Source organism: Rhamphochromis sp. 'chilingali' (genome assembly GCF_963969265.1).
Source record: "Rhamphochromis sp. 'chilingali' genome assembly, chromosome: 11".
NCBI lineage: Eukaryota > Metazoa > Chordata > Actinopteri > Cichliformes > Cichlidae > Rhamphochromis > Rhamphochromis sp. 'chilingali'.
This window is the reverse complement of record NC_137938.1, coordinates 24,872,470-24,898,738: the sequence shown is the minus strand read 5'-3', so window position 1 is coordinate 24,898,738 and position 26,269 is coordinate 24,872,470. Positions and strand designations below refer to the sequence as shown.

General features: G+C 42.9%; 1 protein-coding gene across 3 annotated transcripts; it reads left to right on the top strand.

Annotated features, from left to right (window-relative positions):
* Positions 1–24,384, top strand: chd4b (chromodomain helicase DNA binding protein 4b). Of its 3 annotated transcripts, none has more exons than XM_080896231.1 (40): positions 1–268; positions 576–798; positions 1,272–1,396; positions 2,618–2,872; positions 2,981–3,096; positions 3,219–3,318; positions 3,409–3,619; positions 3,713–3,834; positions 3,969–4,092; positions 4,252–4,424; positions 4,949–5,194; positions 5,366–5,569; positions 5,670–5,881; positions 8,195–8,326; positions 8,570–8,669; positions 8,787–8,978; positions 9,348–9,548; positions 9,944–10,081; positions 10,248–10,369; positions 10,480–10,653; positions 11,587–11,728; positions 11,813–12,062; positions 12,158–12,282; positions 12,375–12,467; positions 12,563–12,704; positions 13,835–14,004; positions 14,169–14,346; positions 16,122–16,208; positions 17,086–17,177; positions 17,317–17,450; positions 17,817–17,961; positions 18,071–18,227; positions 18,751–18,836; positions 18,926–19,166; positions 19,611–19,658; positions 19,888–20,058; positions 20,151–20,259; positions 21,129–21,261; positions 21,364–21,559; positions 23,135–24,384. In XM_080896231.1, the coding sequence occupies exons 2-40, from the start codon at positions 735–737 to the stop codon at positions 23,335–23,337; spliced, it is 5,913 nt and encodes a 1,970-aa protein (XP_080752357.1). In that variant the 5' UTR covers positions 1–268; positions 576–734; the 3' UTR covers positions 23,338–24,384. The 3 variants fall into 3 exon arrangements, with proteins under 3 accessions (XP_080752357.1, XP_080752355.1, XP_080752356.1); XM_080896229.1 differs by having other exon boundaries at positions 14,169–14,358; XM_080896230.1 differs by lacking the exon at positions 1–268 and adding an exon at positions 331–469 and having other exon boundaries at positions 14,169–14,358.
* Positions 24,385–26,269: the final 1,885 nt, after the last annotated feature.

Genomic DNA, 26,269 nt, shown 5'->3' with positions numbered 1-26,269 from the left:
TCTGCCCCCTTTGTGTGTTTGTGAGGATGTTAGCTAAGCGCTGCCTGTAAGGGCTGGGGAGAGAGCGAAGAGGGGGACGGAGCAGCGTGTTTTGGGGTCGTTGACGGCTCGTTTTTTGAATTTCCCTCATCACCCGTTTAGTCGGGCTTAATGAATGAACCTTGCCACACAAACAGGCTGATTTGTGGCAATTCTCGCACCGACAGAGAGAGAGGAAGAGGGGAGGGGGGGAGAGCACACCTCGAGCCGGGACTACAAGCACACTACTGTAAGTTTCTAATGTTAGGAGATTGGCTTCGTAATGCTTCAACTTTGCTCTCATACAACGCTTTAACTCAACAGTCCGATTTCACGGTGTGCATTTGAAGTGACCACGGATGCCACGCTGAAGTTCATTGTAAAAATATACCTGGAAATCAACAGCCGATAAATGTCACAGATAATGAAGTTATCCAACTTGTTTGAGCAGGCAGGTGGACAATTAGATGCTGTGTAAATAATAGGAAACGGGCAAGGCTTAGCTACCCTCCGATGCCATTTATTGCTATTATTATTATATATATTTTTCTCTCCAGCACCCACCACCACCACCACTACCCCCTCCCTTCCTGGACACCCCCGGTTCATTCTCCACCAGTCCCACGTCATTTTCCCTCCTCCCTCGCCGACCGAGGAGCAAGGTTTAGGAGGGATTAATTCGACCAGCAAGAAATAAAATTAAAACGCAGGGGAAAATGTCGTGCAGCGAGGATGAGAGGGAAGACTTTGGGACCGCGGACGAGCACTCACTAATTCACGGTAAGCTCGCCTGTTATTTATTTATTTTTTTAGCCTCCGAAGAAGAAGGTCCATCTCCGTAACTTGAGCTCGCCTTCAACGCGATGCTAATGTTAGCTTCAGCTAGCCGTGAGTAGTCTGCCCGGGCCGTCCGTCACTCGCCATGATAGATTAGTTAGCTAACTTGGCAAGCAAGTGTTTAGAGTTTCTCCTTTTCCTCTTCGGCCCCCTTCTTCTTTCGCGGGTCCCTCCGCGAGCGTGGGCGTGAGCTGTCAAAGTTTCAAACACAGAAAACGGACAAGTTTCAACCTGCGCTTTTGTGGCTTTCGCCTTGTGTGTGTCTGCGTGCGTGCACGGACGTGTGCCAGTCGTGCCAGTGCGCGGTCTCCTGTTTTCTCCCTTCGGCCTGCAGCGGTGGTGCTCTTGTCCGTGTGTGTGTGTGTGTGTGTGCGTGTGCATGCACTGTGTCTCTAATGAAAGCGTGTCGCCGGCAGATGAGGACGAGCCGGAGGATGCTGTGTCTGACGTAGAAGAGGTACCAAAGTCCAAGAAGAAGAAGAAAGCCAAGAAGAGCAGCCGAGAGAATAGGAGCAGCAAGCGGCAGAGACCGATCCGAGAGGTGAGTTGCACAAAGTTTAAGCCTGTGACTGAGGGAATCCTCTTTTCTTTTCATTTTTTTAAAGATTGTGACAGATTTGTCTCTGTAAACATTTCTGTCAGCACAACAGATGCTGTTCTGCTCTTGATTTTACTGCACATGCATAAAACAACCAAAAGTAATTCTTTCTGCGAAGTTGTGAAAAAACCTGCATGGATGTAGGGTGTATTTAATACAAAATAGTGTCGATTTTATTTGGAAAAAGTTGACAAGATTCAATAGGAAAGTGCAGCCTAGGTTTAAATAAAGTAGTAAAGTATAATCGCTTGGTAAAATGCAATATGGAAAACAAAATAGCTAAATAAGGCACTCAAAGAAAGGATTTAAGTTTTAATAGGAAAATTAATTAACATACAGGAGCTGAACAAGTAAAAATCTAAACAAAATCAACTTAACTATAGGTGGATGTGTTGCAAACAGTGATTTCATGAGATGGGAAACCAAGACCCAAATACCCTGAAATAAGGGTGTAGCACTTTTATTATAAATTTAAGCAGTTGTGGAGACAGAGTAAGAGAGGCAAGGCTGAAATGGTTAGGATAAGTGCAGAGGAGGGATAGTGAATGTATTGGGAAAAGGATGTTAAAGATGGAGATGGCAGGCAGGAGAAAAAGAGTAAGACCTCAGAGAAGATTCATGGATGCAGTAAAGGAGGGTTTGTTGTGACAGAGGAGGGTAATAGGGAGGGATAGGGTGAGATGGAGGCAGGTGATCCACTGTAGTGGCCCTTAAAGAGAGCAGCTGAACGAAGAAGAGGTCAAATCAATTAATGTATAATGAACCAATTACTAGCAAATGTATAATTTTCCATAGGCCAGGTCAGTGCATTTAAAACACATTGTCTACAATATATATTTAATTACCACTCACATAAAACGGGGAAAACAAATATTAAAATCAGGAAATATTTAGCATTTTTGCTGAAAAATAAATAAAAAGACCCGTTCTGTGTCAACTGAACAATAGATGAAGCAACTGACTGTTTTTGCTTCTTCTGAAATTAGTGATGAGTCATATGTTGACCATAGCAGCGCTGTGAATGACAGCCCAGTGTCTTTTCATTCCCCAAGCCTAATAGAGTGCCAGGACCTTTACAAGAAACAAGACAAAGAAAGATGTCATTTTAGCGTCTAATTTCTGTGTTATACATAAAACCCAGCAGTGTGGTTCTTTATCTTACAGGAGTTGCCAGTCAGCTCCCCAGAGCACCTGCTTGGAGTGGAGGCAGCAGAGAGGGATGCTGATGAGGGAGGTATGCGGTCAGAGAGTGAAGGAAGTGATTATGCACCAGGGAGGAAAAAGAAGAAACGGTCCAGCTCCGCCAAAGACAAGAAGAAGGGAGGTGCGGCGGCAGAGAAAGGAGGCTCGTCCAGCTCAAAGAGCAAACGTAAAGAACCAGAGCCAGAAGATGATGAGGACGATGACGATGATTGCCAGGTAGAGTTTAATTCAGGCCCTCATGCAGACTTTGTTTACTTACTGCAGGGCTGACGTGTGACATTAACCTTCCTCGTTGTCCTTTTCGACTCTCTCCTCCCACCTCAGCCGAAAAGCTCCACCCAGCTGCTGGAAGCCTGGGGTATGAAAGACATTGACCACGTCTTTACTCAGGAAGACTACAGCTCCCTCACCAACTACAAGGCCTTCAGTCAGTTTGTCAGGTGAAGACACCCTCATCATTATTAGGCTTTGACAGTAAAGTCTGCATCTACTCTGTGACTACAGATTTGTGCATAAATATTTATGTAACAGTATAAAAGTTTTGCCCACTTTGTGTTTTTAGGCCATTAATTGCAGCTAAGAACCCCAAAATTGCTGTGTCCAAGATGATGACTTTAATGATGGCCAAGTGGCGTGAATTCAGTACAAACAACCCTCTGAAGGTATTAAATATTGAGGCCTTTTGTTCTTCTGTTATACTATACACTTCTAGAGAGCAGAGGTTCTCACTGTGTGCTTTTGTGTCCCCGCAGGGTTGTGCCACTGCTAATGCAGCCCTGGCAGCTGCCAATGTGGTGACAGCTGTGGAGAACATGGTGGTGGCAGGGACAGAGAGCGGGGCAGATACCGCTCCTGCTACATTGACTCCACCTGTTTCAACTCCTGCTGCTGCTCCAGCGCCTACTGCACCCCCAGCAGCCCCAGCACCTCCTCTCCGCAAGGCCAAGACCAAAGAGGGCAAAGGTAAAATAGGACAGAGTTTATGACTTTATGAAGTGTATACAGAATTAAGATTTTGGCTGTTTTAAATAAATTTATATCTTCTCTTCTCTTGAGGTCCCAATGCTCGTAGGAGGTCGAAGCCCACATCTAAGCCTCCACCGAAACCAAAACCTAAGAAGGTGGCTCCACTCAAAATTAAACTTGGAGGCCTCAACAGCAAGAGGAAGCGCTCCTCTGTGAGTTATTAAAATTGGCACACAGTGACTTTATTTCTGCATATTTAATCACTGGGATCCAAATACTGATGATGTGATGAAATGAAACAAGGTACTCATATCAATCTTTTCCCTTCGCTTGTTGACTTCATTAGAGCGATGAGGACGAACCTGATGTTGACAGCGACTTTGATGATGGGAGCTTCTCAGTGTCAGATGGCTCCAGCCGCAGCAGTCGTCCTAAGAAGAAGCCCAAAAGTGCAAAGAAAAAGAAAAAAGGTTGGAAACATACTGAAATAAAAGTGTGATATTATATCAGCATTTCCATGAAGAAAAGAAATGTGTGTAATGTAGGTGGCTTGTTTAACAAGAGCAAAGTCAAGGCTGAAGTGAAGGCTGATACCTATTTTTTCCTGCTACTTTTCTGTCTTTTCTCAGTCGAGACAGAAGATGGTGACGGCTATGAGACAGACCACCAGGATTACTGTGAGGTGTGTCAGCAGGGAGGAGAGATCATTTTGTGTGACACCTGTCCGAGGGCTTATCACATGGTCTGTCTGGACCCTGACATGGAGAAGGCACCTGAGGGCAAGTGGAGCTGCCCGCACTGTGTGAGTACTGGAACCCTGAATCCTCTGAGAGATGTGCACGGCAGACTGTTAGAGCAAATGCCCCTGATTTTCAAAGTTTGAATCAGGAGGGCAAAAATTGCATGAAACATGGATGTTAAAATATTTTGTGTGGAAGTTGCACTGGCAGCAGGGTTGACTGTAGTGTTCTCCATTTCTCTTTGTCCCTTTCTCCCCCCACCCCAACAACCATTTTGCTCATGTTCCCGTCAATCCTCTCCTGCTCCCCACCACACATCTCACCCATCCTCCATTTCCTCTTCTCGGCCCTCCCCTGCCTGCCTCCCTCCCTTCCTCTGACTGCTCCACACGCACGCAATGCACACCACCCTCCCTCCCCACCCCTCGGCGCTCTTCAATCCCCCCCACGCATACACACACCCCTCCCTTTTTTTCTTTCACTTCGTTCCGCATACCTTCCCTGCCTGTCTGCCCTCACCCCCCAACCCCCCTTCCTCTTCCCCCGCGTGCACACCTCCTCCTTCTGTCTGTAATTCTGCCACCAGGAGAAGGAGGGAATCCAGTGGGAAGCCAGGGATGATCTGTCCGAGGCCGAAGGTGAGGACGATGACGACAGGAGGGATGAAGGGATGGAGGAGGAAGACGACCACCACATTGAGTTCTGCCGTGTGTGTAAGGACGGGGGAGAGCTGCTTTGCTGTGACACCTGCCCCTCCTCCTACCACATCCACTGCCTCAACCCTCCTCTCCCCGAGATCCCCAATGGAGAATGGATCTGCCCCCGCTGCAAGGTGAGCACTGAGCACTGGTGCATACGAGACTGCGCGTGCTCACGTGGGCGTGCATGTGGATTACAAATTCCAAGTTGCACTGGAGATAAAGAGCCTTTTCTCTTGATGTGCATAAGTTTACCTGCAGCATTTTAGATAACAATTTCCTCTGCCATCCACACTTTCTCACAGTGTCCACCGATGAAGGGAAAAGTGCAGAAGGTTTTAACATGGCGCTGGGGAGAAGCACCAGCCCCTATGCCCGTACCCCGGCCTGCTGATCTGCCTGCTGATGCTCCTGACCCACCACCTCTGGCAGGCCGTAGAGAGAGGGAGTTCTTTGTCAAGTGGTGCAACATGTCGTACTGGCACTGCTCCTGGGTGCAGGAGCTACAGGTACTACCATTGCATCCACCTGTAGATGAGAATGAGGTTTTATTTTTTCCTTTTTGTAACATACTCAGCACATGACACCCCCTTGTTTACTCTCGCCCAGTTGGAGCTGAACTGCCAAGTGATGTTCCGCAACTACCAAAGGAAGACTGACATGGATGAACCGCCGCCTGCTGACTTTGGAGGCGAGGGTGACGATGACAAAAGCACGAAGAGGAAGAACAAAGATCCACTCTTTGTCCACATGGAGGAGGAGTTTAGCCGCTATGGAGTTAAGATGGAGTGGCTGATGATCCACCGCGTCCTTAACCACAGGTAGGATACAAATGAAACAAGAACACTAAGCAGGTTTCGAAGCAAGAAACAATAAAAGTAAGTTAACAAAGTAAATACAGTTTGCTGAGTGGAGACCTCAAACTGAATTAGCATTGCTGTTTTAATGCATGCATATCATTTGTATTCTGTATGCTTTGTGTGTGTGGAGTGTCAGGAAGGAGTTCAGTTCAAAGTAAAACATTAATGTTTAATGAACATTATTCTATAAATACAGCATCACTGTGCACATAAGGTGAAGACGACAGCCGCTCTCGTGCTATACAGTGGGGCAAAAAAGTATTTAGTCAGCCACCGATTGTGCAAGTTCCCCCACTTAAAATGATGACAGAGGTCAGTAATTTGCACCAGAGGTACTCTTCAACTGTGAGAGACAGAATGTGAAAAAAAAATCCATGAATCCACATGGTAGGATTTGTAAAGAATTTATTCGTAAATTAGGGTGGAAAATAAGTATTTGGTCACCTCAAACAAGGAAAATCTCTGGCTCTCACAGACCTGTAACGTCTTCTGTAAGAAGCTTTTCTGTCCCCCACTCGTTACCTGTATGAATGGCACCTGTTTGAACTCATCATCTGTATAAAAGACACCTGACACAGCCTCAAACAGTCAGACTCCAAACTCCGCCATGGCCAAGACCAAAGAGCTTTCGAAGGACACCAGGAAAAGTATTGTAGACCTGCACCAGACTGGGAAGAGTGAATCTACAATAGGCAAGCAGCTTGGTGTGAAAAAATCAACTGTGGGAGCAATCATCAGAAAATGGAAGACATACAAGACCACTGATAATCTCCCTCGATCTGGGGCTCCACGCAAGATCTCATCCCGTGGGGTCAAAATGATCATGAGAACGGTGAGCAAAGATCCCAGAACCACACGGGGGGACCTGGTGAATGACCTGCAGAGAGCTGGGACCAAAGTAACAAAGGTCACCATCAGTAACACACTACAACGGCAGGGAATCAAATCCCGCAGTGCCAGACGTGTTCCGCTGCTGAAGCCAGTGCATGTCCAGGCCCGTCTGAAGTTTGCCAGAGAGCACATGGATGATACAGCAGAGGATTGGGAGAATGTCATGTGGTCAGATGAAACCAAAGTAGAACTTTTTGGTATAAACTCAACTCGTCGTGTTTGGAGGAAGAAGAATACTGAGTTGCATCCCAAGAACACCATACCTACTGTGAAGCATGGGGGTGGAAACATCATGCTATGGGGCTGTTTTTCTGCCAAGGAGACAGGACGACTGATCCGTGTTAAGGACAGAATGAATGGGGCCATGTATCGTGAGATTTTGAGCCAAAACCTCCTTCCATCAGTGAGAACTTTGAAGATGAAACGAGGCTGGGTCTTCCAACATGACAATGATCCAAAACACACCGCCCGGGCAACAAAGGAGTGGCTCCGTAAGAAGCATTTGAAAGTCCTGGAGTGGCCTAGCCAGTCTCCAGACCTCAACCCCATAGAAAATCTGTGGCGGGAGTTGAAAGTCCGTGTTGCTCGACAGCCCCAAAACATCACTGCTCTCGAGAAGATCTGCATGGAGGAATGGGCCAAAATACCAGCTACTGTGTGTGCAAACCTGGTAAAGACCTATAGTAAACGTTTGACCTCTGTTATTGCCAACAAAGGTTATGTTACAAAGTATTGAGTTGTATTTTTGTTATTGACCAAATACTTATTTTCCACCCTGATTTACGAATAAATTCTTTACAAATCCTACCATGTGAATTCATGGATTTTTTTTTCACATTCTGTCTCTCACAGTTGAAGTGTACCTCTGGTGCAAATTACTGACCTCTGTCATCATTTTAAGTGGGGGAACTTGCACAATCGGTGGCTGACTAAATACTTTTTTGCCCCACTGTATGTGCATGCATAACATGGACTCAGAGTAGAACACAATGCCTTTCTCATTTGTTTTTTCTCATGCTGTGTACGGCCTTTGTCTACTTGTGATAACAAACCACAATGACAACACAGTGCACAGTGTCGATTCACAGTGCACAGTTGCTTATGCTTGTGCAGGAGTAATGCTGAATGTTTGTCACTAGGTGTTTGGTTGTTTCTTTGTGGTTATTTTGTCAATAAAGGGTTAGGGTGACAAAGTATCCAAGTTTGGAGTAGTAAGAGGAAATATAAGAGGAAGAGTGAATGAGAGGGATCGATTCCACATATTGAAGTATCTTGAAGCCAGTGTCTTATAATGTCACCTTGTAAAAGAAACACTTTAACAGAAGCATTTAGGTATACCATTTTATCACAACAGAATATCTTCTGTCTGTTTTATCCTGATAGTGTTGATAAAAAGAATAATGTGCATTACCTGATCAAGTGGAGAGATCTGCCATATGATCAGTCCACCTGGGAGAGTGAAGACATGGACATTCCAGAGTATGACCCCTACAAACAGACTTACTGGAATCACAGGTATGCAGTAGTGTACTAAGTGTCAGAAGCTGTTTGCTCAGGTTGTGCAAGGACTGTTGATATCTTAAAGTAGGGTAAGATCAAATAATTGTAAAATTAATTCTACTCCTTTTCTAGGACGTAAATTAGGTGCCATATAGAGATATTTGTGGCAGTTTGATGTCTTTTTTTTCCTGTTTACATTAAAAAACAGTGAATAAATTAGTCAGTCTTACCTTTTTTTTTTCCTACTCTGTGTATCAGAGAGTTGATGATGGGTGAGGAAGGCAGACCTGGCAAGAAGCTGAAAAAGACAGTCAAAGTGAAGAAGGCAGAGCGACCGCCTGCTAATCCAGTTGTAGATGTACGTGCACCAAAATACAACCTTTTTCTTAAATTGCTTTATTCTGATGGATTATTGATGACCGTGTAAAAGCTCGCTCCTCAGATCGGGTCAGCAATTTTATTTTTTCCTTTCCAGCCCACCATCAAGTTTGACCGTCAGCCTGACTATCTGGACAGCACAGGAGGAACTCTGCATCCCTACCAGCTGGAAGGTTTGAACTGGCTCAGGTTTTCTTGGGCTCAAGCCACTGACACAATCCTGGCTGACGAGATGGGTTTGGGCAAGACCGTTCAGACAGCTGTCTTCCTCTACTCATTGTACAAGGAGGTAAGGGGCTGTTTATTTTATAAATATGAATGCATTAAGCTTGTTTTAACAGTTAAAAGTACAACACAGTACCTGATAATATTTGATTTATAAGGCTAATGCTGTACTGTTTTATCTTTAGTAAGACTTGTATATGCTAACTGACGCTGTTTTGTCCAGTCTGCCCTCCCCTGTCAGTCAGTGTTAGTGGTTGGGGTTGCAGACATGTAACACACAGTAACTCTGCCCATTAAAGGGGATGAATTCCAAGTAAGGAGCTCGATCCTAAAGGCAGGGCAAGACAAATGCAGTTGTGTAATTTATCTGATATTAAATTATGAATCATCTTTGCATGTTAATGTATTCTAACTCTGTTCTCCATTGGTACAGGGTCACTCCAAAGGCCCCTTCCTTGTCAGCGCTCCTCTGTCCACCATCATTAACTGGGAGAGGGAGTTTGAGATGTGGGCTCCTGACATGTATGTGGTCACCTATATAGGGGATAAAGACAGCAGGGCTGTTATTAGAGAGAATGAGTTCTCCTTTGAGGGAAACGCCATCAGAGGAGGAAAAAAGGCGTCCAAGATGAAGGTAAGTAAAAAAAAACAAACTGCTATTTCAGAGTGTAGTGGCTTTGAAGTACAGTGGAACCCCGACTTATGAAATTAATTCGTTCCCGAGGGTCTTTCGTAAGTCGAAACTTTTCGTAAGTCGAAGCACCCATCACGCCTTTTGAGTGAACGATAGGTTAATTGCTAACTGCAACAACAATACATTGTTCAAGTGGAACAGCGAAGTGCAAGTACAAAAGCCAAGGGGGTTGTCACATGATTCGGAAGGCATTGTGGGCATTGTAGGCATTCTGGGATCAGCCAGTCAGAGCCAGCTTTAGTTGCAGCACTTGCAGCTGTAATATTTGTAATCGTTTCCACTTATTTCCCAGTTTTGCAGCTTAACTAAAAAGCACTTTTTTCTGCATATTACAGAAAGACTCACCAGTCAAGTTCCATGTTCTGCTGACATCCTATGAATTGATCACCATTGACCAGGCTGTACTGGGCTCCATTGAATGGGCATGTCTGGTTGTAGATGAGGCACACAGACTGAAGAACAACCAGTCCAAGGTAACAACAAAGGCTTTTTTTCTTTTCTTTTTCTTTTACAAAAACCAAAGTATGTTGGTGACCCTTCATCACTGGACACACAATGCTGGACATAACAGTTTAGTGGTGTAATTTTCTTGGCTCCAGTGCCCAGGTTTGTACTGTATGTTTTCTGTCTTTCTCTCAGTTCTTCAGAGTGTTGAACAACTACCCGCTGCAACACAAGCTGCTGCTTACAGGCACTCCACTTCAGAACAACCTGGAGGAGCTCTTCCATTTGCTGAACTTTTTAACCCCAGAGAGATTCAAGTCAGTACCTGCACACAGCGCAGGGCTACAGCAGATGTAGCTGTACTGCAGATACAGTGATGACATCCACTGTGATTCATGTGGCTTTTTAATTTTTTTTTTTCATGCAGTAATCTCGAAGGGTTTCTGGAAGAGTTTGCGGACATCGCAAAAGAGGACCAGATCAAGAAGCTCCATGACATGCTGGGACCACACATGCTCAGGAGGCTGAAGGCTGATGTATTTAAACACATGCCTTCAAAGACCGAGCTCATTGTTCGAGTGGAGCTGAGCTCCATGCAAAAGTAAGCAATAAAAAACTTTGCAGTAGCTGCAAATATATGTTTGGAAAAATGAAAAAAGGAAGTTTTTCTTTCCCACTGTCGCCAAGTGCTTGCTCATAAAGGCTCATTGATTGTTGGAGTTTTCTCTGTATTGTTGTAGGGTCTTTACCTTACAATATAAAGCACCTTGAGGTGACAGTTGTTAATTTGGCAGTATATAAATAAAATTAAAATTAATTGAATTAAACATGCCATAGTTTCAAATAATGTGCCCAGAGTATGGCAGAGTTATACCTGTGAGCCTGAAGCTCAGACTTCAAACAGCTCAGACAGTTTTTCTGCTGTCGACAGTGAAAGGGGATATTCCTAATGTTGTGGTCAAAGAAAAGACAAAGCAAAGTTTCCCCTTGTGCTGGTCACAGATTCTGTCTGATGGTTTTGGAAACCCACAAATATTTGCTATGAGTTGGAGGAGAAGGAGTAAATGTAATAAATACTACTGATAGCTGCAATTAGATTGACAGTAACATGTATTCTTTGCAATGTGGAAACAATCCATAGTCTTTGCATAAAACCTTGTATGGAATTGTGCAACAGGCTTGGTTTTTGATTTGAACACATCATAAGATGGTCTCCTCTTAGGCACTAAGCTCAACTCGACATTCATAACTGTCTTCTGTTTGCAAGCAGCAGTCAGTCAGAAGGTGGTTCGGAGGGAAGCTTAAACTGTTTGTTTCATGTAGAGGTTAAAATGAGGGCTTGCAGCAATGCCCAGTATAAGATAGATGAATATTATTTTCAACTGTGAATAATACAAACTTCATATAGAACCATTTGCAGCAACATGAGCATAACATGTCACCCTTGAAGCTTTAATCCTGCTCATGTTTTCCTTTGTTTTATCTTTGCAGTCTATTTTTTCACGCTTCTTTTACTTCTCTTTTTGTACTTCAGGAAATACTACAAGTTCATTTTAACACGTAACTTTGAGGCCCTGAACACTCGTGGAGGAGGAAATCAAGTATCTCTGCTCAATGTTGTGATGGACCTCAAAAAGTGCTGTAACCACCCCTACCTCTTTCCAGCAGCTGCCAATGTATGTTTTTTTATACATTTAGTTTAATTTAGTTTTTTCGTGTTTCTTTTAAACTTGTTTAAGACATCACTTCCTTAATTTCAGGAAGCGCCAAAACTTCCAAATGGCATGTATGAAGGCACTGCCCTGACCAAGTCTTCAGGGAAACTGATGCTGCTCCAGAAGATGATGAGACGGCTGAAAGAAGGAGGCCACAGGGTTTTGGTTTTCTCCCAGATGACTAAAATGCTCGACTTGCTAGAGGACTTCCTGGAGAACGAGGGTTACAAATATGAGAGGATTGATGGAGGAGTCACTGGCAACTTGAGACAGGAGGCCATTGATCGCTTTAATGGTGAGGCGTGTTTAGCTATTTGTCAGTTTTGCCTCTCAGGACAGCAGAGTTCATGTCTGTTTTTCTAATTTTAATTTTGCTCCTCTTTCCAACAGCTCCTGGTGCTCAGCAGTTTGCCTTCCTCCTCTCTACCAGAGCTGGTGGTTTGGGCATTAACCTCGCTTCTGCTGATACTGTTATTATCTATGACTCCGACTGGAATCCCCACAATGACATCCAGGTATGCAAACCACATGACTAACCTCACATCTGCGCCAGTGTGAGCGTTTATTTTGAGGGGTGATTATGCTGTGTTTCATGTGTGCTTCACAGGCCTTCAGCAGAGCTCATCGTATTGGCCAGAACAGGAAAGTGATGATTTATCGCTTTGTTACCAAAGCGTCTGTGGAGGAGAGGATAACACAGGTCTGTGAAAATTAACACCACTTTATCAAATGTGTTGAATTGCAATGATCACATATTGACTGGTAGCTTGACCTCCACCTTCTTGCTTCCACCAGGTGGCAAAGAAGAAGATGATGCTCACCCACCTGGTGGTGCGACCCGGCCTCGGATCTAAGATGGGCTCCATGTCCAAGCAGGAGCTTGATGACATCCTCAAGTTTGGAACTGAAGAACTGTTTAAAGATGAAATTGGAGATGGTGAGTCAGTGTTGAGCCTCTGACAGATGGCGCGCACACACACACACACACACACACACACACACACACACACACACTGTCCGCTTAGTTTGGTGAGTGGGGCTGATATTAATTTTAGCACTGGGAGCCTCTTTCTCTGTATGTCTGGTTAATCTATCCTATAGTTATGTTGTATCTGCAAAGCCATCTGAAAGCCTACAGAGTCACCTGATGTGATGTACCTGTTCAGTACTCCTGTGCATCTACAGCTATGTTTTCACTGCAGCTTTGAAATTGATCAGTGAGAGAATAACAATGAGCCCCTCAATAGGAATAATAATCATAGGATCGATAAAAGGACTAACAAATGTCAGCAAATTCCTGGAGGATTGCTGAAACTATCCGATTAGACGTAATGGGAATGTGCAAAGAAGTGGAAAAAGTTAAATATGTTTGCCCTTGAAAAAAACCCAGACACAACACAGAGCAAGGACTGAGGAGGGGAAAAAGTCACAGCATTTTATTTAGTTCTGCCGGCTGGCACCGCATATAAGAAGCCGAGACATGACCACAGGTAACTGTCACATAATACTCCACACACAAGCATATATACCAGCATCAATATTGGCCACTTGCGTAGGTTAAGTCATAGAATCTACAGAGATTCACCACAGAAATCTAAATTAGGCCATAGCGTCCACACTGTGCAGAATGTGGTTTATGCATTGCTCCAGTTGAGTGGTTATATGTCAGTTTACTCTTCAGCTCACAGCTGTTTCATTTTCTAGATCAAGATAGTGCAGAACTTTGCTGGTTTGCAGGTCTCTTATCTGTTATTTTCCACAGTACTTGTTTAAAACTTCCTGTCAGAGATGGGGGTGGGGAGTGGGGTTGACTGGCTTATACAAAAAAATATGAATGACTAGTTTAAACAACTATCCCTGGTGCAGAGTAGTGAAAGCAGCAAAGTTTTATTGGTTAATTATCCAGTCGACTGGTTCTGCGCATCACTAGTTGCATTGTGTGTAAAAGCAAAGAGAAAGAGGTGGAATTATGACTTCTCCACTGGGATGCCAGAGATGTTTTGAGCATTAAATTCAAATTTCTCTTCCTCCTATCCTTCCTTCTTTTTCCACTTATTCTACTTTCAGGGGACAACAAGGAGGATGACAGCAGTGTGATCCACTACGATGATCAGGCAATTGACCGTTTGCTTGACAGGAACCAGGATGCCACAGACGACACTGAGCTCCAGAGCATGAACGAATACCTCAGCTCGTTCAAAGTGGCACAGTATGTGGTGAAAGATGAAGATGATGAGGTACAGTATTAGCATGGCTACAATGTGCGTATATGAGCATATCACTTTACCTATCGGGCTTTAGTTTTTTGTCATTTTTAGAGCATCTTTAGTAGTCAAACTCCAAGTCTACGCACGAACAAACAGTCTTTATGTGCACTGTATTAAAAAAAAATGTTTTAAAGGAGGAGGAGGTGGAAAGGGAGGTGATCAAGCAGGAGGAAAGTGTTGATCCAGACTACTGGGAGAAGCTGCTTCGGCACCACTACGAGCAACAGCAGGAGGATCTCGCCCGCAATTTGGGCAAAGGCAAAAGAACTCGAAAGCCAGTCAACTACAATGATGGCTCCCAGGAGGACCGAGGTATAAGACAGGGTACAGAACAATATATAATGCAACCTCTTCTTGTGCGTGTGTGGAGTGCAGTACCAGTGGTGGATTTGTGTTTGTGTGGTGTTGATGTGGTGGTAATATAGTAGCAGCGACAGTGAGATTATGGCATGAAGTTTTGTTTTAGTTTGTGCTCGGGTGTAGAAATGTGGTAGTTGATGTTATTTTTAAATGTTTAGACCAGTTTAAAATCGATTTTTTCAGAAGGATAAGGCCTTTCACTAAGCCAGAAATGTGTCGCCTTCCTTTAGGAGATACGTTCACACAAAATAGGCGGATAGACGGACTCACATTGTAGGTAGTTAAGGCCCCTTTTCTAGATGTAATTTGCTCGGACTAGAAAATGGCACAAAGGGAATATTATTGCAGTACAGCCGTTGGTTTAGCATTAAAACAGTAGGGGGCAGCAGCAGATTGGGCTGGATGCACAGGCAGAGCGTGCGATAGGGCACAGCAAACAACACAACAGCCATTTTCACTCATGTGCTGATAAACATTTCTTAGACGTCACTCAGCTGAGCTGTGTGTGATCGCCCATTAAGTGGAGATTAACCTGCCAGCTCCTGAGTGTAGTCTGTATGATGTCTGATTGCACAGACATGAGAAAATGCATCTGTCACGGACTGTTTGCTTTTTATTCTCCTCATCCATCCGACCAATTTAACCGCAGGGTCCTGGGAGTTGGACTGGAGCCTGTCCCAGCTCTCATAAGAAGAGAGATGGAGTGCAGTCTATCGAAGGGAGATTCTGCTCATAGGGTCAACTTTTTTCTGCAACCTTTATCATTAATTTCCTGTGTGGGGAAAAACAGGCCTCCACTGGTTTTGAACTGACCTCTTTTCTTTTTTTCTGAGTGTAAACGCAGTGTAGACATAGAGGGGGAAGGGGAGGAAACTTGCAGAAAAACATGCAAACATTAATAAGAGGAGGAAATCAATTATCAGTTGCCTGTATTCCATTCATTCAGTGCTTATTTGCTCTCAAACATTATTCCATTCAGTGAACTCCATTGTCAGAGATCATATATGACAGACAGGGACATTATTAGCTTGAAACAACAAGCCATGGCAATTGTAATAAGTGCAGCTTTCAACAAGGTTCTGTTCAAATATGTTAAGTTTTAATATTAATTATATATATATAAAAAAAGTCCATACTATTCATGTAGATTTTGGAGGTCCAGGAAAAGCAATAACATGAACGTGTATTAGGATTTGTTGATAAAATCACCAAAGCTACAGTCCTCTCCCGAACCCTTCTGCTTCACATTTTAAGACCTTATTTTGGGAGAGTGACAATTCTGAAGAAACAAACCTCAAACTGCAAAACACAGAAGCAGTTGAACTAGTTTTGTTTTAATGATCTGTTTTTTTTCCTGTCTCAGCCCCCAAATAAACCAAAAACCAAAGCTGTTAGAGCCACAGTAGGCTTTTCACTTGCATATAGCTGTGTAAACATTAACAACATCAGTGAAGGATCTTTTCTTTTTGTTTATTGCAGCAGTCAAAGCTAATCAGTGGCAGTAATCTAGTAGTTCAAATGCAGTTTTAACACGGTAACTCCCCCTACTGGTTGAACTCTTACTAACCTGTGATTAAACCTCTGAAAGGAGTTACTTTTATTGTGTACTCGTATGTGTACTTTTATCTCGTTGTTGATCAGTTAGATTCAGACCTGGTGGGGAAGAGTTTTGTCCTTTTTGGTATTTTCTCCTCGCTCATCTCATCATTTCTCTGTGGTCTCTTTAGACTGGCAGGAGGATCAGTCTGATAACCAGTCCGATTACTCGGTGGCCTCAGAGGAGGGCGATGAGGACTTTGATGAACGGACTGAAGGTAAGTTGGTTACAACCGTTGGAGATCTTTCACACTGGGACGTCTGTGCTCTGAGGAGTTTGGCATTAGTCATAAAGATGGAGTTGAGTGAAGTTATTGATCATAACAAGCTGACATGGAGGCGGAGGTTCCTGTTCAGATTATTAACCGATGATAAGAAGTCTTTCCACATCTGAGATACATAATTCACTAACATCCTTCCAACACCCCCGCAGATGTTTATTCAGATTCAGACGAGAGCTATGATATCCTCCTCGACAACCTCAACAACAACTGCCGAAAAAGGAAATGTGACTGCATCATCTGCGTTGAGCGTAGAGAGGCAAAGCAAGGCAGAAAGAAAAAGGAAAGGAAAAAGCATAAGAGAAGGAAACAGGAAAAGAAAATTAAGATCAATGGTTTCCCAGTCCTTTAATCTGCTTTGCAGATTAAATTGTTTGTGTTTATATTAATTGTTTATATAACTGTTCACTTTTATTTATTAAATTTGTATCCGTTAATAAACATGTTGTAAAAAATTTATTTTCCAATTAAAAGGTGCTATAAGGTGTGCATTTATATACCAGTTGTATTTTTCTTACTGTAACTGGAGTTTTATTAAATGATGTGTACTGCCAGATTGCTTTCAGTAGTAAATTTTCTGAAAGCGTTGCGCTTCAAGAAACGTTTATTGTAAAGTGTGGAGAGAGGGCCAGCTTCAGCAGGATCAGAGTGAGCCAATGAGCCGTAAGTGGAAAGTTTAGGATGATAAGTGCACACACGATCATGCATCATGCAAAATTTACTGTTCAACTTTTCGTCCTCATGGCTTCGGTGGAGTTGGCGCTGACTTTCAGGCCTTCAGACAGACTAACTAACCGTGCTTCTTTGCTCATAGCCAATGCCCGCAGGCCAAACCGCAAAGGGCTGAGGAACGACCGGGACAAGCCTCTACCCCCACTGTTGGCCAGGGTTGGTGGGAACATCGAGGTGAGTTTTTGGTTCCTTCCACGAGACAAGAGTGAATGTGCAAGGGAAAAAAATTAACTGCACAGTGGTGGAGGAGTCACATCTTTCTGTTGTCTTTCTATTAAGCTTTTCTTTTACATTTTGACCTCTTACCTGTCAGGTGCTGGGATTCAACGCACGGCAGAGGAAGGCTTTCTTAAATGCAGTGATGCGTTATGGGATGCCTCCCCAAGATGCCTTTACTAACCAGTGGCTGGTCAGAGACCTACGAGGAAAGTCAGAGAAAGAATTCAAGTGAGTCTGATGGGTGTTTTTTATAATTTTCCTACTGTTATGGGTGCAGTCTAATACCAAGGTAAAGTGCTTTTTTTTTTTTTTTTTGTTATGAACCTAATTTTTAGTATCAATCATCTGCTCAAATTTGTAAACTTGTCTACACAGTTAAAGGTTTAAGCTGTTCCGTTAATGACAGTTTTATAAATTGGCCAACTGTCTAAAGTAATTATTGTTAAAACTGGTAACTGAGCCATTAGAACGTGAAGTCTCTTAGTACTAAATACTAGCAGGATAGTTACATTCAGCTTAATTAGCATGTTGTCTCTCTGCAATATAAAATACACCTGGCTCAAATTTATTCAGTATGTCATGCTTTCTTTGCAGGGCCTATGTGTCTCTGTTCATGCGTCACCTTTGTGAGCCGGGGGCCGACGGAGCCGAGACGTTTGCTGACGGCGTCCCTCGGGAGGGTCTGTCAAGACAGCACGTGCTCACTCGCATCGGTGTGATGTCACTCATACGGAAAAAGGTACGGTTCAACAGCTCCAGTAGAAATGGTAAAAATAGTGTCGCCCTGCTTGAGAATGTGGTCTAAATTATCCAAACTCTTAATCATTGAGTCACATGTTGTTTAACAGGTGCAGGAGTTTGAACATGTGAATGGTCAGTGGTCGATGCCCTGGATGGCCGAGTTGGAGGAAAACAAAAGAGCCGCAGCTTTGGCTGCAGGAGAAGACCCAAAGACTCCTTCCACAGGGACTCCTGCAGACACACAGCCCAACACTCCTGTGCCGGGTAAACACACACACTATTTGCACTCACTACTGAGCTTTTTAAACAAATGTTAACATTTTTTTAGACTCAGTACACGATGCATGCATTATAATTAGACTCGGTTTCTGACACTCTGACTACATGTTGTAAGAAGGGGACACTCGTGACGATGAAACACATTGTCATTTCCTCTGAGCTGTAACCTCATCACCACATACTTCACCTTAGTTTTGAACCAGATGTAATGTGAATTCTATGTTTAAGACTCAACTAACCCTGAAATAACTGTTTGATGTGTAAGAGATATTTTCGTGTTTTGCCCTCAGAAGTAATTATTCAATCAGGTTTGTTTTGACCCCCAGAGATTTTCCAGATTTGCTCCCTCTTGTGGATGCATTTGGAAAGACTACAATGAATAAGTTATAGGCCAAGAAACACACACTTGTTAAGATTAAATGTTAAATAGGAATCCTAATTAGTTGTATACATAACAGATTAAAGCACTCCCCCCATATCTGTAATATCATGTGCTTTCTGTTTTCAGAGGATTTGTCTAAGTCAGAGGACAAGGAAGACACGAAGAAGGAGGGAGAGGATGGCAAAGCTGCTAAGAAGGCAGATGATCCAGAGGTAAATTCTGCTCTCAACTTCTGCTTTCACTTCAGCTATTGCACAGTTTGAAGATATATCTCCTTTTATTTTGTCCATCTCTTGCCTAGATTATTGAAATCCCAGATGAGTCTGAAAAATCCCCCGTTCTGGACAAGAAAGAGGAAGCAGACTCTGCTGCAGAGAAGGAGGACAGAGAGAAGGAGACAGATGGAGTTGAAGGGAAAGAGAAAGAAGCTGAAGACCTGAGCAAAGAGAAAGAGGAGAAGTCTGTGGAGAAGGACGCTTCTGCCGACATCAAGGGTGAAGGTTCAGAGAGCAAGACTGATTTAGTGGAGGGCAGGTCTAGAGGTGAGGCACACGATGATTGTAACATCTGTTTTTAACAGTACAAAAAGCTTTTAAGGCCTTTTAGTCTGCAAAATATCCATTTTTATTCTGGTTTTCTCTTGAAAGTCCTGCTTACTCACATTTAAAGGGACAGTACAGGACATATATATATATATATATATATATATATATATATATATATATATATATATATATATATATATATATATATATATACATACACCTACGTATGTATATGTGTGTGTATATGTGGGTACAACCATATGCACACATATATTGTTAAAGGTAATGCTGAATCTAACTTTTCCTGCTCTCTTGGTTTTGCAGCTGTAATAACGTGAATTTCCCCATCTTATATCATCTTATCTTGTCTTAAACCACGTACAGTATTCTCTGGTTTCTTTCTCACCTTCTCAGTCTTTAACTTTATTTCTCTTCTTTTAGCTGACGAAGGCAAAGATGAGAAAATGGAAGCTGCAGAGGAGAAAAAAGGTTAGCTCTGAGTCAAACACCTACACTCTGTCTTACATTTGAAGCACAGATGACAGCACTGGAACAAACCTTCTCTGCTATTTTTGACCTTTTAAGCTTGAGCTGCGCATTAAAATGTATACTATACAAGATTTCAACTCCTCAGCTGATGAATTCTGGGCCCTTTATTACACATGGATTTTGTTCACACAGCTTTAAGATGTTTAATTTGAATTTTTTTCTTTTTTAGAACAAAAAGAGGAGAAGGACAGTGTGAAACCAGACGAGTCTGGCAAACTGCAGAATGGAGAGAACGCCAAAGACGGAGGAACAGCTGCACCTGTGGTTAATGTCAGTGAAGAGAAGAAGAAAGCCACCAAGCAGAGGTTCATGTTCAACATCGCTGACGGAGGATTCACAGGTGGACACACATGCAGCCGTTCACACTTCTTTCTCTTCTCTTTTCTTCTGTTTCGTTTCTGCCTGTTTTGACCTTCCTGTCTTGCTTTCCAGAGCTTCACTCTCTGTGGCAGAATGAGGAGAGAGCAGCTACCGTCACCAAGAAGACCTTTGAGATTTGGCACCGCCGCCATGACTACTGGCTGCTTGCTGGCATCATACAGTATCCTTTCAGACGGACAATATCTTTAACACACTGTTCTTCAGTCTTCATAGGTGCATAAAGTTGTTGCAGGTTTATAAACAGGGTGACCAAATATCATTTCACATTTACAGACTGTAAATTTCACACTCATATTAAGTGAACTGATCACATTAGAGCACAGCTGTCATTAAGCAGCAGGCCGTTTCAGGCTGACCACAGAATTGAATAAAGAGAGGATTTAGCTAATATTGATCCATTAAGATGTGCCTGGATTTATCTCGATATCAATTCTATGAAGTGGTTTGAGTGGTTTCGACCAGTAGCAGCCTCTAGAGCTGAAAAATCAATACACAAGTGCCAAAAATTGGTCAGTGTCTTTAGAGCTACATAGTTGCAGCCTGCTACAGAAACACATAATGCTTTCTTTTGGTTTAAATGTAGGAGCTTAGTTGCTTAAAATGACAAGTGTGCCGGTGTAGACTCTGTAGCTGATAGCTAACTTTAACTGAACTGGACTTCTCCATGTTTGTGCTGTTAATGCCTTTTGGAGCATTTTAGTTAAATTATCTGACAAATAAAATGACTTACCTGTGCTACTATTCTATTTGATCATACAGTTAGCATAGATTTCTTTCACTGGATTGTCCAACTATAGTCACTTATGTCTAAAAAAAAACAAAAAAAACAAAAAAAAGCTTACATGGTGATGTCCAGAAACCAGTGTGTGATTTGAGGCGTTCATCTTCTGGAAATAGCTCTGCTATTAATTGAATGAAGGACAGTGATGCATGTTTAAAGTCTTTCCACCCAAATTGTTACCCTGTTCTAAATGGCATTGACCATCCAGACACACCTGTGTTGTTATTCTTGACTTTGGCGTCTCTCAGACACGGCTACGCTCGGTGGCAGGATGTGCAGAACGACGTGAGGTTTGCCATCCTCAATGAGCCCTTCAAAGGGGAGATGAGCAGAGGCAACTTCCTAGAGATCAAGAACAAGTTTCTGGCCCGCAGGTTCAAGGTGAAACGAGTACACGGTTATCCTTTGAGTTCTCTGTGTGAATGTTTGTCTGCGTGTCATATCTCACTGAGCACGTCTGGTCCACCTGCGTTTCCTGTACAGTTACTCGAGCAGGCGCTCGTGATCGAAGAGCAGCTGCGCAGGGCGGCCTACCTGAACATGACAGAGGACCCGGCTCACCCCTCCATGGCCCTAAACACACGTTTCAGTGAGGTGGAGTGTCTCGCCGAGTCCCACCAGCATCTCAGCAAAGAGTCAATGTCTGGAAACAAGCCTGCCAATGCAGTGCTGCATAAAGGTGAGACACGTTACAAATCAGAAAAGTAAAGCGAAAGTTCTCACTGACTTAAAATCTATATCTGCAACACTGAGAAGTCTCGTGATTAAAACAGTGGGACTGTCAAGGGACATTATTCTGCACATGGTTTCCTTTTACCAAGTAACTGCAGAGTCAGCTGCTTGCAGGTGCTTCTTCACCAAAATGACAGTATATGCACATAATGACATACGTAATTGCAGCTGCCTAGACAACAGTGAACTCACAGTAATTATCCTTCTAATGAAAAGTGTCTCAGTTATAGCAGCAGTAGTTTTCTCCCTCTGTGCCGGCGTTGGGCCAGGGGCTGTTTAACACTAAGACTACTTTTATTAAATGGCATGAAACAATAATGTGACATATTTTATATTTATTAAAAAAAAGACCTTGTGGAGCTGATAAAGCATGTGAGTTTAGTGAAAACAGTAATGTTTAAAGATCATTCGAATAGTGAATGAATGATGAAGAATTTATTTTTTTTTCACAATCCAGTGGTGATGAAATGGTGAAAGTAATGTTTTTTTTCTTGTGTTTTGCTTTTGATGCTCTTTTCTGAAATGCTTTTTCTATATTTTTCAATTCTCTGACTATGTTATTTTGAAAAACTGCAGCACAACGATGAGAATAATTGCCTTTACATGTCAGGGTCATGGTGTTTTGAGTTGTTTGACAGTAGACAACTTCAGCTACACACGTTGTTTAAAAACAAAGGAGTGAGCATTGGAAATTTTTGAAGGCAGACATATTGGATATTCTTCAATGCTTTAAAAGTTCTGCTTCAGTTACTTCAGTTACCACAGTACGTTTTCTGAATGAGAAAAGGGCTGTGTAGGTAATGCATTTCAATCTTTAGTAAATATTTGTCCAAAAACTCCATTATATTCCATCATATTTTAACTCATCACCAGTATTCTGTTTCACTTTACATAAACAGACATTTCCGCCATAAACAAAAATTAGCACTGTCCATTAACACTGTTTAAAGGTGTCTAGAGGTAAACTGTCTCAAATTCAGGAAAAAGAGCCTTTTAAACTCACAACTATGGATTCAATGCATCTGTAATGGGCCTGGAACGAGATGAGACACTTTTGCCTCCAAGCTTGATTTCACACAGAGCTCAATATGGGAAATGTGTAAGGTTTATATTTGTCATTATTTTATGAGTGTTGGTGAAATGTTACAAATGGTACTGAAGGAGAGATACTGTGTAACTCTTGTGCTCCATATTTAATTCAGTTCAATTCCATTTTATTTATACAGCGCCAATTCACAACAGTAGTCTCCTCAAGGCGCTTTATATTGTAAGGTAGACCCTACAATAATACATATGGAGAAAAACCCAACAATCATACGACCCCCTATGATCAAGCACTTTGGTGAGAGTGGGAAGGAAAAACTCCCTTTTAACAGGAAGATTCCTGTTAAAGTTTTACAAACCCATCCTTACCGTTTTCTGTCCTCTGCTGCTTTTTGGGATGCCACACTGTTAATTTTAACCAAAAACCAAAATTTGGCTGCTCACCCCTGTTATGCCGATTTCTGTGCTGCATTTCTAGTTCTCAAACAGCTCGAGGAACTGCTGAGCGACATGAAGGCCGACGTCACCCGTCTCCCAGCTACCATCGCCAGGATACCCCCCGTGGCCGTGCGGCTACAAATGTCCGAGAGGAATATCCTCAGCCGATTGGCCAGCCGGGGCCCCGAGGTCACCGCTCAGAACCAATCACAGACCGCACAGCAGATGCAGGTGCCGCGCTGACCAATCCCATCGCACATTTCACACTCCCCAAACGAGGCCAGTCGCACACACCTCACCGCCATGTAGCAGAATTCTTCCCCCTCAGCCACCATGTACAGCACAGTCAGGTTAGTACTTCTTCCTCTGCACCCACAACCCATCTCCGGACTCAGAAGAGCATCAGCTGTGCTGCTGGACTTTATTTTGAAAAGACTGGGACTGTAGATGTAGGGCGGAAGCGAATGTAAGAATCAGTTCTCTTTCTTTGCGGCAGACTAGATACAGATGTCTTTCTTCTCCACTGGGAATCAGATTGAACCCCTCTGTCCTGAACACTGAACTGACCTGTCCTTCCAGCAGGATCTAACATGTGTGTGTAACTATATGTATAATGAAGCAGAAGAAGCTTAGACCGGAGGGAAAGCAGCATGTTTGGAGTATACTGGTGCTTTGTGGTAACTTTTGGATTATTCCAGACTTCAAGGGATTTTATTGTGCTTGTTTTCACCTTTAGGAAATTGTGAAATTTTTGTTTGTATGTTTTTTTTAGAAGTCATTTAACTCTAATGTCCTCATCTGTATGTGTGTGCAGAGTGAAGGTGTGTGTGTTTTCTTGTATGCATGTGTGTGTTAAACAGGGCATAGTGGCGTGCATCTCTACTGCAGAATGCCTCGACACTGAGAGGGTGTTCCTGTCACTTTTGTATCAGTCAGTCAGATCTGTTACCTCTTCTTCCGTCCTTCTCAAACTCTTGCCTGGTCCGACTGGTGACCCAGTCGGGGATCAACTCTTTGTGCTCACAAACCCAAACAGCACCTTGACATTCCTAACTGCACCACAGATTTGCTTCATGGGAAGTCTCCTGTAATACAAACTCGCAATAGCTCCCCAGCTTTTTAGGTACATGGGATGGTGTTGAGGTTGATGGCAATCTTAAATTAATTTAATTTCTTACTGTCTATTGTTATGTTGTTTTCCATTATTGAATATTATTATTATGGTTACCACCCTGTTGTTTTTATCATTGCTGTTTGTTTTTATGGACTACAATAAAAAAAAAAAAAAACTCAACAGTTTCTTGTTGTTGCCACGTTTTATTTTTAAACTGATTATATAGGTTTGGTTCTCCTTTTTCTTTTCTTGAGCACTGCATTCTTCTGCTTCTGTTTCTAACCATATGAGCGGTGATACTAAAGGGATGGCAAGTTCTATCAGAGAGTGACAACGCCAGACTCTGCGTGGTTTACTGTTAAAATTTATTTAGACACCAGACATTATTCATAGGTTCATTTTTTTTGACACATTGTTGCCTCTGCACCTCTGTATCCTATTCACATTGGTTACGCTTCCTAACAGGACAGATTGATTTCCCTGTAGTTTAACTGACTCCGTGTTGTACTGGGATGATCGAGTGCTTCCTTAATTTTTTGAGCAGTGCCTCAGAAGACGCATCTGCATGGATAATGAATGAGGCTGTCATAGAAAATGTAAACATAGATATTTCAATTAAACCGTCAGCTAGACACAAACAAAGGTCTTTAACTCACGGCAAGGGATAAAACGAGTGATTTACTTAAACCTCGGTGAAATAAATAAAGTAACGTGATCTACTTGGTCTCTCTGGCCCCTGGGAGCCCTCTTGTGGTGTTGGAGTGAAGGTGTCAGTCTTTGTGGGTGTTTCACCTTCCTCCCTTTCAGGTATTGTGTCATAGTGTCCTTCTCTGGTCTCATTCGTCTCGTATTTCTTCACGTGTGGTATTCCGGTGATAGCGAGCTCCTGTTGGTGATTCAATAATGACTTGGTTTCCAGTTCTGCTTACAACTTTGTGTGGTGTTGCGTTGAATGGTGTTGTAAACTTGTCCACTTTGTCTTGTTGAACCAGCACTGTGTCTCCCGAGTCAACTTTTGAATACTCAGCTCCCCTTCGTTCATCAGCATAAGTCTTTGATTTTCCCTTCTGTTCAGCGTCTCTGTCACGCACGTCCAACTCCGTTGTTTTTGCCTCACTGATGTTCGGTAACTTTCCTCTCATTTTGCGGTTGAACAGTAGTTCTGCTGGACTTTTGCCCGTGGTTGGATGTTCAATGCTGCGATACACTGTTACATATTTTCTTAGCTCTCGCTTCCAGTCAAGTCCTTCGGCTTGTGCGATCCTGATTCTTTTCATCAATGATGCATTTTGCCGTTCCACTTCTCCATTTGCTTGAGCCCATTTTGGTGTAGTTCTTATATGTTTGATTCCATTAGTTTCACAATATTCTCTGAACAGCTCAGATTTGAACTGTGGGCCGTTATCAGATTTGATTGTAACTGGTAGCCCATGTCTGCTAAATATACAGTCAATAGAGTCGATGACTTTTTCAGCAGTTGTAGATGACATTACATCATACTCATAGTACCGACTGTAGTAATCTATCAGTACAAGTATTGAGTGGTTCGAAGGTAGTGGTCCCAGTAAGTCTACCGCCACATCTCGCCATGGTCCATCTGGTAAAAGTGTGTTTCTCAGTGGTTCAGGTGGATCTGGTCTGGCTACTATTTGACATCCGTGACAAGCTTTACAAAACTTTTCTGCAGCTTTGTCCATCCCTGGCCACCAAACTTTTGTTCTGAGATGCTGTTTGGTTCCAACAATTCCTAAATGTCCTTCATGAGCTAGTGACAGTGCTTGAGCTCTGAGGTTTTCTGGCAATACAATGCGAGTTCCCCGCAAAACTATGTAGCCGATGACACACAGTTCATTTGCAATGGGTGCATATGTTTTGCATTTTTCAAAGTGTCCGTTTTCAATAGCTCTTCGCACTTCTGTTAATTCTGAGTCTGTAGCAGAGGCTTCTTCAACCTCTCTTGTTGTGAGTGCTTTTGGAGTAGCATTAACTGCAACAAATCTCACGTATTCTTCAGATTCATGCTTATGTATCTCTTTTGACGTGGTGTCAGCCAGCAGTCTT

Excerpts from the sequence above, each read along its gene's own strand:
- chd4b (XM_080896229.1), top strand. The coding sequence starts at position 735 with ATGTCGTGCAGCGAGGATGAGAGGGAAGACTTTGGGACCGCGGACGAG. Across the intron at positions 4,425-4,948 it reads AGTGGAGCTGCCCGCACTGT|GAGAAGGAGGGAATCCAGTG; the intron begins GTGAGTACTGGA and ends TTCTGCCACCAG. Across the intron at positions 17,178-17,316 it reads GGGTTGGTGGGAACATCGAG|GTGCTGGGATTCAACGCACG; the intron begins GTGAGTTTTTGG and ends CTTACCTGTCAG.